General features: G+C 40.7%; 1 protein-coding gene across 1 annotated transcript in view; it reads right to left on the bottom strand.

Annotated features, from left to right (window-relative positions):
• LOC137524318 (uncharacterized) overlaps positions 1-13,626 on the bottom strand; it is a 66,352-nt gene that overhangs the window by 30,498 nt on the left and 22,228 nt on the right. The window contains exons 5-7 of the mRNA XM_068244042.1: positions 11,780-12,020; positions 11,433-11,705; positions 3,564-3,671 (exon numbers count right to left, since the gene is read on the bottom strand). Coding sequence (XP_068100143.1) covers positions 3,564-3,671; positions 11,433-11,705; positions 11,780-12,020 — 622 coding nt within the window. The remainder of the gene's footprint in view (positions 1-3,563; positions 3,672-11,432; positions 11,706-11,779; positions 12,021-13,626) is intronic.

Here is a 13,626-nt window from a genome sequence, read left to right as displayed (position 1 = left end):
TCCAAGCTCTGCATTTTGGCTACCCAGACATTGTTTTATTTTATCTCCGCGAAACGCCTTATCGTCTTCTGTGTCGGATTATTAAAATGTATTTCCTATATTGGCGTTGCCCCTTCCTCTTAGAGGTAAGCCATTTTATATTTACTACATCCATGGTTATTTTTTGGGGTGCCTTCTCCCTCCCAGTGATATTGTTTACAGCCCACTAGTTATTAGAGATTGCTGTCAATTGTTTTGAGTACCCAACAATCGTTTATTCTGGAGAGCGACCCATTTTATATTTACTACATCCATGGTTATTTTTTGGGGTGCCTTCTCCCTCCCAGTGATATTGTTTACAGCCCACTAGTTATTAGAGATTGCTGTCAATTGTTTTGAGTATCCAACAATCGTTTATTCTGGAGAGCGACCCATACCTTTTAAGACAAAGAACCCGAGTGGGGACAGGATTTCCTCACTGCTTTTTATACTGGCATTAATATACTTCACCATAAGGGGCTTCTGGTCTCTCTCTGTAGCACACAGCTGCCCATATGCAGTTAACTTTTTCACTTGCATTGTTTCCTAGGAGATCATTTTTGATCTTCTCTTTAAAGAGACTCCGTAACAAAAATTGCATCCTGTTTTTTATCATCCTACAAGTTCCAAAAGCTATTCTAATATGTTCTGGCTTACTGCAGCACGTTCTACTATCACCATCTCTGTAATAAATCAACTAATCTCTCTTTTGTCAGACTTGTCAGCCTGTGTCTGGAAGGCTGCCAAGTTCTTCAGTGTTGTGGTTCTGCTATGAACTCTCCTTCCAGGCCCCTCTATGCACACTGCCTGTGTGTTATTTAGGATTAGAGCAGCTTCTTTCTTCTCCCTTATCTTTCACAAGCTGGATAAATCGTCCTCTGAGCTGGCTGGGCTTTCACATACTGAAGAATTACAGACAAGGGCAAAGCTGTTTGCAGGAAGAAACGAGCAGCCTGAAACTTCAGTGCATGAGAACAGGGGGAAAGAAACACACAAATGATCTCTTGAGATTCAAAAGGAAGGCTGTATACAGCCTGCTTGTGTATGGATGTATTTTCTATGTGTGGACATACTGTACATCAACCTACTTCCTGTTTTGGTGGCCATTTTGTTTGTTTATAAACAAACTTTTTAAAACTGTTTTTAACCACTTTTAATGCGGCGAGGAGCGGCGAAATTGTGACAGAGGGTAATAGGAGATGTCCCCTAACGCACTGGTATGTTTACTTTTGTGCGATTTTAACAATACTGATTCTCTTTAAAACAACTTTCAGCACTTTGCAATTGAAAAGGTAACAAAAAGAAGTTGAGAAAGTACTATCAAATGTATTTTGTGTAAAATTGACAAAGGAGAAAACTCAGGGGGAATAAAGGTTTACACATGGCACCAGAGATTGCTCAGGTGGGTTTGGTTTTCAGGGATAACAAAGAGATGATTTCCATATTCAGCAGTGATGCATTGTGGTAGACATCATATGCTTACTTCAACCTGAATAATTATAAAATACCTTTTCTTTTAATAAGGGAAAATTCTGTTTTGCGTGTTTACCATTAGTGAGTCAGTTAGTCTACAATCACTCGCCTTTTGAGTAAAGTATATATGCTATGTTTACATATTCTGTGTGAATATTATACAATAAATTAAATTCTGTTATCAACTGCTTGCTTTTACCTTTTATTTATGTTAAGCACTATGACTAGTGCTAAAACGCTGAATCCCCATGGCAGAACAAGGGATTTATACCCACCAAATCCCCAGGGCTAAAATCGGTGGAGCGCTTCCTCATAGAGGCAGAGCTTTGGGCTGTAGCTCTGCCTCTACGTGCATCAATCCCCGCTGATCGCCACCTCTCCCCGCCCCTCTCAATCTTCCTTCACTGAGAGGGGTGGGAGAGAGGCGGAGATCCGTGGGGATCGAGCAAGAAAGTTGTGGATTTTTCCCTGTGATTAGGGGGGTATAAACTCCTCGTTTTGCCAAGGGGGTGTGACGTTTTGGCTCCAACCATAGTGCTTAACATAAATAAAATGTAAAAGCAAGGATTTTAACTTGCTTCAGAGTCTCTTTAAAGGGAACCTGAAGTGAGTAAAAATATTTAAAATAAACACATGACATAGCTGCAAATGAATATAACATACTTACCTTACTGTCAGTTCCTCTCAGAAGCTCATCATTTTCTTCTTACAGTAATACCGTCCAGTTCTGACAAAATTTTGTCAGAACTGAAATATACCAGTTGCTGTCAGTTATATATCAGCAGCTGTCAGTTACAACTGAATGTGAAACGTAATGTACATGTTTTCCAATGGCTCAAGTGGGTGATATTACAGTTAAACAGTGTTCTGACCAGATAGCTCTTATGGGGTAATGGCCATTTTTTAAAATGGAGGACGGAGAATTCTATTGATCACAGTGGACAAATGGGACACAGGAGAGGAGAAAGAGTTTGAGTAGTAGACTATACGGGAGGTAAGTATGACCTGTGTATGGTAATTTTGACTTTTTATTTTCAGTTAAGGTTCTCTTTAAGCAATGCAGCTGAGCCTACACAGTGTGTAGCCTGTGTAGCCTGAAGCTGAACTAGTAAAATAATTGCTAGAATACTTACAGCTAAACAGTTATAAATAATGTGCACAATAATACAATGTAACAAAACAATATACCCTGATCAAGCTTTTCTTGAAGAGGATGCAGCTTGGGCCCTATCTCTCTAGCCCTTTCCTTCCTAACAGTATAAAATCGAAAGACAGAATAAGAAACCCCTCCACTCCTCCCCTTTACCAAGGAATGTGGTTTAATGTCTTAGGATTGGTTGCTGTGCTAGGAGTGCATTGAGGGCAGAAGTTGCACGCTGAGCAGAGGGAGTTCCCTATGTTTCCTATCCAATCTTTTCCCACCTGACCTCCTCCTGGGTCACCTTCCTCATTTTCCTGTAAGCGAGCCACATAGCAAACCTGACTGATGATCTCACAAGAAGATGGGACCAATTCTCTGCAAGACCAAACTTGTAAATTTCACTCACTTATTCCTATTCCTCACAGTGAGAGTGATTAAAATGTGGACTATCCTATCACAGGAAGTCCAATTCTATACTTACATTTAATTACAATACCAACGTTCATATAGCATTTTTCTCTTGTTGGACTAAAATCATATGACAGCAGCAACAGTGTTAGGGAGTCTTGCCCAAGGACTCCTTATTGAATGGATACTGTCCCCAGCAAGGATTTGAACCCTGGTCGCCTATGTTACATAGTTACATAGTTATTTGGGTTGAAAAAAGACATATGTCCATCGAGTTAAACCATGTTGATGGCAAAGCCCCTAACCAGTACACTATACAAGGTTTGGATTCTTAGCTTACTTTGAAGGCCAACCACGCAGCCATAACTGCTAGGTGTGGGAAGATAACACCGGGATCCAGCCGTGAGTTTCTGCATTTGTGGCTTTTCTTTCCTCTGGGTTGAAGTACAGTGAAGCTCACAAGGCTGACCAAATGTGATGGACACAATTATGTAAATATGCTTAAGCAGTAAAAGGGTATTACCTCTGTTGTCAGGAACTGGAGATGGAGAAGGTTGTGGCCGATTGAAAAGTGGATGGCCTTGTGGGTCGGGGTAGGTAATGTTCTGTGCTCTTAGTCCACGGGGTTCAACTAGAAAAATCACATATTTTAATCAGCAAAATCAAAGCCATATTAAACCATTTTTTATAAAAGATAAATGAAGATAAGGGTATAAATATAATAGAATTATGTAACAAATAGTCTTAAATATAGAAAATGAAAGCGAGCACAAATACAATTATAAACATTAAACGTGTGTCACCAACAACTTAAAGAGAAACTCCGACCAAGAATTGAACTTTATCCCAATCAGTAGCTGATACCCCCTTTTACATGAGAAATCTATTCCTTTTCACAAACAGACCATCAGGGGGCGCTGTATGGCTGATATCGTGGTGAAACCCCTTACACAAGAGGCTCTAAATACCGAGGTACTTCTGGCAGTTTCCTGTCTGTAAACCCTGTTACATTGTGGGAAATAGCTGTTTACAGCTGTCTTCAACTGCCAAAACAGCAAGCAGCAGCTACATCACTTGCAAGCAGTAAAAATGTCACCATGTAATAAATGTCAGAATATAAATCAGGGATTTAAAATATCTTACAATGGCAAACACTGACTAAATCATTTATATATAATTATTGTAAAAATAAAGCACTTTTTTTATTACATTATTTTCACTGGAGTTCCTCTTTAAACATAAAGAATACTCACCTTATTATTTACATGTGTTTACAGAAATAGTACAAGATCCCTCAGCACACCATAGGCAGGTAAAAAAACACACTAATATTTTGCCACATCTAAGAAGACAGATACAGCAGCTGACATCTTTTAGACACAATAGTCCACGTGCAATTACTGTAACTTTTCACCTGAGTTTTCACCTAGGGGATAATTTTTAGCTTCATTATAGTTAAATTTTCAGTAGCAAAAAGCAAGTGAAAAGCTACTATTAAAAAAATTATTTTCTCTTGCTTGCTGGTGGTTTAAAATGCATTTTATTGACAAGGCGTGAAAACATCACTTGGAGTAGGTAGTAGTGTAGTGGCACCCTCTATGGTTGTTCACTTGGATGTGCCTGGCTAGTAGTCCAGCAGCCCTCTGGAGCAATCAGCAGGAAAGTAAGGAAGCAGCCGGCACCATCAGTAGTAAGATTTCTGCTCTTTTATTGCATGAAAAATTCCAGCAGATATAGCAACGTTTCAAGGTTACACACCTCTTTGTCAAGCTTGCTGGATGTCAAGTTATGCACTGACTAATCACAGACAACTTTATATAGCACACATGGTCAACAGCATCCAATAGAATTTGAATCTAGTTTCCTCAATCATCACAGTCCTAAGTTAGTGGACCTGATGGGGAACTTCAACATAGCTGTCCTGATAGGCCGCAGCATTATGGAACCACCCACCTGTTCAATCCCTGACTGCCCGGCCTGTCACTGTCTCCCTGGGTCCGCCGGAATTCACAGTGGGTTAACACCCTCTGCGCATAGCGTATCAGGCGGGTCCCCCATGTGTATACACGCAGTGCGCGGAGTTGGAACTCCGTCCCAGCGTGACTCGGCGGACTTGATGGAGACGTCAGCGGCTGTCAGCCGCCGGCGTCACCAGATGGATACAGGGAGAGCGGCGCCGCCGACCAATCAGAGTCCTCCCATATGTACACAGCGTGGCTGTCGCCTGGCAACCGTATTTTACATGCTGCCAGGGCGGCGCCACCATAACATATAAACATAACAATGTATCAGCAGGCATTCCACCCCACCGCCATCGTAAAGTCACAGGCTGCAATCTATGTGTAAAAGCGACAGCACAGCAGAAGAGCATCGCAGGGGGGGAAGAAAGAAAAAGAGTATATAACCAGGAAATAGGAAAAAAAGGAAAAAAACTAGGAAAGAGAGGATGGGGGATAGCTTGTGTTAGTGCACACAAGAGACAGAGAGCAAGCTAGACATGATAAAAGTATATCGTAAGGCTGTCCAACAGGACAGTATAAGTCAACCCAATCCCAATGAAACCAGTTGCCAACATGTAACAATAGTCCCACGAGCATGGTAAGGCTGGGCACAATGGAGCACTGGAATCAAAAAAATCACAAAAATGGTAATAAATCAAGTTCCCTATTGAGTCCTCTTGGCTCCATTGTGTCCAGCCTTTTGATCCAATAAGCCTCCCTCCAAAGTAATCTCTTAATACGATCACCCCCCCCTCCTCAAAGGTTCAATCCTTTCAATGACCATAAATCTAAGCTGGCTGACATGGTGGCCCATCTGTGCAAAGTGATATGCCACCGCCTGATCAGTAAGCTTCTCTCTAATTGCATGTTTATGAGATGATAAACGTTTTTTAAGTTTTTGCGTGGTCTGACCAATATATAGTAGGCCACATGGGCATTTTAAAGCATACACTACATAATCTGAATCACATGTGTGCCATCCCCTAATTATAGTTTTAGTGCCCTGGTGAGGGTGGGACAGTGATGGGCCCTTAATAACTGAACTACAGTGTACGCAATTAAGACAGGGATAAGTCCCTCTCCTTTGAGTTTGTACCGTATGGTTGTCAGTGTTTACTTCTGCGTGCACCAGGCGATCTCTTAATGTAGGTGGTCTTTTATAGGATATAAGGGGGGGATTCCTAAAGTGCTCAATCTCAGGGAAGCTATCAGATAACAAATGCCAATGACGCTTGATGATTTTAGATATGGCCAAACTATGTGTATTGAATCTGGTAACAAAAGGGATGCGGTTGTGGATCTGTTGCCTATTTCTCTGTCCCGTACTGTGTGCATCCACTCTAGCACGTGCCCTTTGCAGGATCTCAGTGGGATACCCCCTGTTCTCAAATCTGTGTTGCATCTCATCAAGACTAGTTCCACGCACAGCCTCATCCTCAACAATCAATTGGACCCTCTGAAACTGACTGACCGGCACCGACCTCCTAGTAGCCCACGGGTGGAAACTCCCATAATGGAGAAGGGAGTTCACATCCGTGGGCTTAACATAGAGGTCGGTACCCAATCCATCACCACTCCGATAAACCAGTGTGTCTAGAAAGCTCACCCGTTCAGGTGAAGAGAGTGTATGGTAAGTCGTATATGAGGGCATCTGCCCATCAGCTCAGCAATAAAGGCCTCCAGGGTCGAGTGTGGCCCCGCCCACACGCAAAAAATATCATCTATATATCTGTGCCATTGTTTGGCATATTGTTGAAATAGTACATTGGTGTACACGAACATCTCCTCGTATACACCCATAAAAATGTTAGCGTAGGACGGGGCCACATTCGACCCCATAGCTGTGCCCCTGATCTGTAAGAAAAAATCATCATCAAATTGAAAGTAATTGCATTGCAAGACAATCCTTAGTAAATCACATATAAATTTGATCTGTGCATCCGAAAAGTCTGATGCTGTTTCCAGCATAAAGTGTACTGCCTCTACACCCCCATCATGTGGGATGGAGGTGTAGAGGCTTTCCACATCCAAGGTAACCAGTAAGCATGGATCATGCAAAGGTTCCATATTGCGAATAATGTTCAAGAACATTTGGGTATCTCGCAGATAGGACTTGAGCCCCACTACATATGGTCTTAATATATGGTCCAAATATTTTGCTAGTGGAGAAAAAACTGACTCCACCCCTGCCACTATAGGGCGGCCCGGGGGGTTGTCTAACCGTTTGTGTATCTTGGGGCAGATGTATAATACGGGTGTGATGGGATGTTCTTGTGTAAGAAATCTTGCCAATTTCTCATCGATCACCTTGGCCTGTACGGCCACAGATATTATTCCACTGATACGATCTTGAATATTGGCCAATGGATCTCTATCCAACTTCTGATAGGTAGATGTGTCGGAGAGTTGTCTCAAGACCTCCGTCCTATACATACTTGTGTCCATCACGACAATTGCCCCGCCCTTGTCTGCTGGCTTAATTGTTATAGATGAATTATTAGAGAGTTCTCTTAGAGCTTGTTGTTGTTCCTTGGTGATGTTTCTGCGAGTAGTGAGGCCCAAGAATCTGGGGTTCCTGAGGACTGAATCAACCTCATTTTGTACTTTCCTCATAAATAGATCTATGATCTGGCATGATGGCGGCTGAAAATGACTTTTCAGTCTAAGGTTGGTGTCCTGTAGTTGTAATGTCTCAGAGTCTTCCTCACTTGTTGGTGCTAGATCAAATGTTCTTGGTATTGAGAAAAAATATTTAAGTTTTACTGAACGAAAAAATCTTTGTAGTTCCAAATCTACTTCAAGGGGATCAGGAGCATTAGTAGGTGCATATGATAGTCCAAGATTGAGAGCAGAGGTCTGCACGGGGGACAACTGGCATGACGAGATGTTCACTACAATCATGGTCTCCGATATGGCTGATGACGTCTTGGCCGTAATCTGCCTCTTATTCCCTCATCTCTTACGTCCACCCCTGCGTTTCCTCCTGCATTTGATGCTAAATCCGAGGATAGCTCTTGTGATGAACTTGTGACATTACCAGAAGAGTCTGGCTGACTCCCCACTGGACGTTCTCCTGGTCGATCACCTGGTCTACCCCCTTGTCTCGGTCTACGTGGGGGATATGGTCTTGGTCCCGGTCTTTGCCAGTTATACACAAAGCCAGTTTTATAATCCACTTCATCTCTCTGGATTAGTCAGTGCATAACTTGACATCCAGCAAGCTTGACAAAGAGGTGTGTAACCTTGAAACGTTGCTATATCTGCTGGAATTTTTCATGCAATAAAAGAGCAGAAATCTTACTACTGATGGTGCCGGCTGCTTCCTTACTTTAAAACATCACTTGGAGAAAACACAGGAGAAATAGGCCCGTATGGAATCCACTTTTCCTCTTGGGCTTTCTCCTAGGTGATATTTTCAAACCTTGTCATAAAATGCCTTTTAAACCACCAGCAAGCAAGAGAGAATAATTTTGATAGTAGCTTTTCACCAACTAGTGGGTACCTTTTCGATTACAACGTGCTGAAAAATTATTTTAAATATAAGATGAAAAATATGATCTTCAAGGTGAAAACTTAAAGGAAATGTCCGAGCTGGAAAAAAAAATGACATCTGCTTCCTCCAGCCTATGGATGCCAACATGTGCCTCACCACTGCTCTGTTCCCAGTTGGTGGCCCGTGGTCTTCTCCATTCATGATGACGACCTTGCCAGGTCGGGATCTTCCGCGCCTGCATGAGAGCCTCTGTCAATCAAGGTCGCCATTGTGAACGGAGGAGATACCAGGACACCGGTGGTGTGTGGCGGAGGACATGTTTGCTGCCAAGGGCTGGAGGAAGCCCCGGGTAAGTAGATGTCATTTTTTTTCCTGCTTAGACATTCAAAACATCAAACGATCAATTAATAGCAGAAAGAAAATTTATAAAGTGGTGGACAAAGGCTTGAATAAGGACAACAGCTTTTTATATAGGTATGAGGCTGATGATATTGAATGCCAAAACTCTTTCTCAGCCTACATAGCTAAACTTGTGAACTCAGAATTTTACGATGCCTTTGTGAAAGTCCAACTCCCAGGTCTGTAAGCATTGTGTAAACAAGGATTCTTATCTCACCTAACAGTCTCCCACCCCATTTAGATGTTCTGTTTCACGAGACGGGACTCTGTAACAAAATTTTCATCCTTATTTCTTCTACCCTATAAGTTCCTATACCTGTTCTAATGTGGTCGGTCTTACTGCAGCCTTTCCTAGTTGCACAGTGGCTGTATTATCTCTGTTATATAATCTAATCTTCTTTCCTCTGACGGCTTGGTCGGGCTCAGGCACTCAGGCTGGAATGTGCTGCTTTGCTGTGATAGAGTAGAAGCTCCTCTCAGTCTATCACATGCCATGTCTTTTGTTTGTAAACACTGCCTAAAACTGGCAATTACAAGCCAGGATTGCAGCAGGGAGTGGCAGAAACAGCACAGAGGGGCCCAGGAGAACATAACGAATAGAATGGTATACTTTTTATTGTAAGAATTTTAGAGTACAGATTCTCTTTAACCAGTTTGTCCTCCTTGACGTATAAAAACGTCAAGGAGGACATGCGCGCTCCCGCGGCCATTCGCGCGCGTGCACGCGCGCTCCCGGCTGCGGATTCGTCAGCCCAGGAATCAATGAATCGGGCTATAGTGCCCGATCACTGATTCCTCTCCCCCGCAGAAAAAGCGACAGCTTCTCTCGGAAGATTCGCTTTTTCTGACTCCTATGTCCCTCTAAGCGTACATTGTACGCTTAGAGTGACATTATGTAAACAAACTCATCTTGTGGCCAAAAAGTAAAACTACATCTAAAAGTTAAAAAAAATTAAATGCACATATATTTCCCCAAATAAAACACTATTTAGATCCCACCCTCCCAAAAATACCCACATAAAATGTTTAATAAAAAAAACAAAAAACATTACAATAAAAAAAAACATAAATATTTACCTAAGGGTCTAAACTTTTTAAATATCTATGTAAAGATGAAATATTTCAATATTTTTTTTTTTATAAGCTTGTAAATAGTGATGGATGCAAAACGGAAAAAATGCTCTTTTATTTCCAAATAAAATATTGTTGCCATACATTGTGATAGGGACATAATTTAAACGGTGAAATAACCGGGACAAATGGGCAAATATAATACGTGGGTTTTAATAATGGAGGCAAGTATTTTAAAACTATAATGGCCGAAAACTGAGAAACAATGATTTTTTTTTCTGTTTTTTTCTTATTCTTACTGTTAAAATGCATTTACAGTAAGGTATCTCTTAGCAAAATGTACCACCCAAAGAAAGCCTAATTGGTGGCAGAAAAAACAAGATATAGATCTGTTCATTGTGATAAGTAGTGATAAAGTTATAGGCTAATGAATGGGAGGTGAACATTGCTCGGATGCATAAAGTGAAAACGACTGAGGGCTTAAGTGGTTAAGGCATCCTAATGACATGTATTTATGCTTTAAAAAAAATCTATGTGGCGACCGTTTCCCGACCGTTCGCCGGCGAACATCTCTGAATCCCTGGGGGGTTTACTACTTCCGGCTCGCTCTGACCCGGAGTAGTACGCCTGCGCTGCCCGGCGGAGCGCATCCTAGATCGCGCTCCTGTTGCCGGGCACTTTCTGTGCATGTGCGTGACATCATGAACGACGTCACGCTCATGCGCAGAGAGTGCCCGGCAACAGGAGCGCGATCTAGGACGCGCTCCGCCGGGCAGCGCAGGCGTACTACTATGGGTCAGAGCGACCCGGAAGTAGTAAACCCCCCAGAGATGTTCGCCCGGCGAACCGTTCGCCACGTCTCTAATCCCCATTTGATATTGCATGGATAAAGCTGTCTGTACCATCAGCCTGCAAGCAAACAGGATTGATGAAGGCTACAAAGCCGAAAGTTTTAATTCTTATTCTTTTTAGTTAGCCAATAAATGGTATCATCCTGATTTAAAACGTCTTGCTATTACTGATGGCTAACACGGTACAATACCCTACTGCCACTTTTTAGACCTATCTCTGTATTTTTGTCTTTTTAGTACACGTCAGTGCATCTTCTGTTCACATTTATGCCACTTGTTCACCATTTTATGATGTTTTATGACATCACTTTTTAATCTTCAATGCATTTAAGTGTTTGTTTCTCCCTTTTTATGGTGGATATAAAAGATATCTCTACTTATCAATACTAGTTTTCCCAAACAAAATACCTGTCCTCTCTTATAAATGAAGTATTAAAAGGTGCCACTAAGTTTCAAAATTGAACAAAAAACATGCACACATCACAACTCTAATCTTTGTCCATATACTTTATAGTTGTAGAAAATGAAAAGAAAAATGTTGCCATCTACCATACTTGTTAATTTAATTGTATGTTTACCTTGATAATAGTTTCCAGCTCCAGCATTGATATTGTTATTCATGCCCTGTGGATACTCGGGTGTACTCATGCCCTGTGGATACTCGGGTGTACTCATGCCCTGGGGATACTCGGGTTTATTCATGCCCTGTGGATACTCGGGTTTCTTTCTTAAAAGGAAGATCTCTCTTACATATTTTCCAATGTTAGGTTGGCTCATTTTTATTTGTGCCTTCTGCTCTTCACTGGAGTCTTCCATGTCTATGATAAGTACAACCAGGACCTTCTTCTTCCCTATAAAAAGGAACACAATGAGCCCAAGGCATGGCATAACCATGAAAACTGACGTTCAGTGTTCCAACACTCACCCAACAGTGAGAACGTTTTTTCTTTATCGGCAGCTGAAAAACCAAATTTCCACTTTTGTTCATCGCAGATGTAGATGTAGAACGTACACATAGAAAGCATCCTGTCTAAGTTATTTCCCTTTGTTGAAGTGCTGATAAATAGGATTTCTTTCATGTTTTCGCTGACTCGCTTCAGCTCTGACAGTACTCCTGCAATCTCCGACTCCAGCTGGGAGGTGACAATCCCGACTGTATAGCCTGGCTGGTTATTGGGGTGTCATTATTCACGAGACATAGAAAATACAAGCAGAAAACAGAATACACCATGGCTACATCAAGAAGTTAAAAATATAATGGCTGTATTTTCCTACATATGCATTAAAACTTATCTAGAAAAATAATGTGTTTTTACATCTTCTATGTAATGCTAGGAAGGGCTGTTCAACTCCCAAAGCCCTTCATTATTTATGTACGGGGGCTCATACATCCCAAATCGATCCAATTCAGGAATTTCACAGATTCTGCGGGTTATGAGTTTGTATTGAAATATCTTGAAATTGTAATTTATTACAAATATATTTTGCACTCACCATAAATAAGATTCATTATGGCTTGTGCAGATTTGTGAAAATATGTTTGTAATAGGTTACAATTAATTAAGGTTATTGCAAATTTGCAATACAAAAAAAAATGTTCACAATAAATTACAATTTTGCTTAGAATTTTCATTTTCACACCCCTCAAGAATATGCAGTAGAAATGTTTTGCTATTTATGTAAATATATATATATATATATATATATATATATATATATATATATATATATATATGTTTGTGCATTATATGAAAATAATTTTGCTTAACTATCAGAATTATCTCATCAGAATTTTGTTTTTGTTTTTTTGTATAGGTTTTCCTACAAACCATAATGCCTAGTAAAACCAGCAGGTGGAGCAGGGGAACCAAACCACTTATTTGCAATAAGTGTGCTACTACACTTTAATGTATCCTTTAACACACCTCTCTCCAAATAACTACACATGTTTCATCAAACTTACTATTTGCTCTTTAACCACTTCAGCCTACAGGGTTGAGATTTTTTTTACATCCGAGCAACTTTCACCTCCCATTCATTTGCCAATAACTTTATCACTACTCATCACAATGAATTGATCTATATCTTGTTTTTTCTGCCACCAATTAGGCTTTCTGTGGGTGGTACATTTTGCTAAGAGCCACTTTACTGTAAATGCATTTTAACAGGAAGAATAAGAAAAAAAAACGGAAAAAATAATTATTTCTCAGTTTTCAGCCATTATAGTTTTAAAATAATACATGCCTCCATAATTAAAACTCATGTATTGTATTTGCCCATATGTCCCGGGTATTACACCGTTAAAATTATGTCCCTATCACAATGTATGGTGACAATATTTTATTTGGAAATAAAAGTGCATTTTTTCAATTTGCGTCCATCACTATTTGGAAGCCCATAATTTAATAAATCATATTGATATACTCCTTTGACATACATATTTAAAAAGTTCAGACCCTTAGGTAACTATTTATGTTTTTTTTTTTTTATTGTAATTTTTTTTTTTTTATTAAAACTTGTATGTGGGTATTTTTTGGTGTGGGAGGTAAACAGAGGATTTTTAATGTTTAAAAATGTATGTATTTAATACAAAGTGTGTTTTTGGTGTAGTTTGCTATTTGGCCACAAGATGGCCACAGTCAAAAAGTCCTGGGAGCGATCAATCTCGCTCCCAGGAAGAAGAAAAAAGACCAGAGCTCAGAAAAGCTGCAGCGTCTGAAGAGACGCTGTCGGCTTTTCTCCGGGGGGGGGGTCCGATCAGTGAAAGGGATT

The sequence above is a fragment of the Hyperolius riggenbachi genome, chromosome 7 (genome assembly GCF_040937935.1).
Source record: "Hyperolius riggenbachi isolate aHypRig1 chromosome 7, aHypRig1.pri, whole genome shotgun sequence".
Lineage (NCBI taxonomy): Eukaryota > Metazoa > Chordata > Amphibia > Anura > Hyperoliidae > Hyperolius > Hyperolius riggenbachi.
The sequence above is the reverse complement of the archived record's forward strand: the minus strand, read 5'-3'. Positions and strand labels throughout refer to the sequence as shown.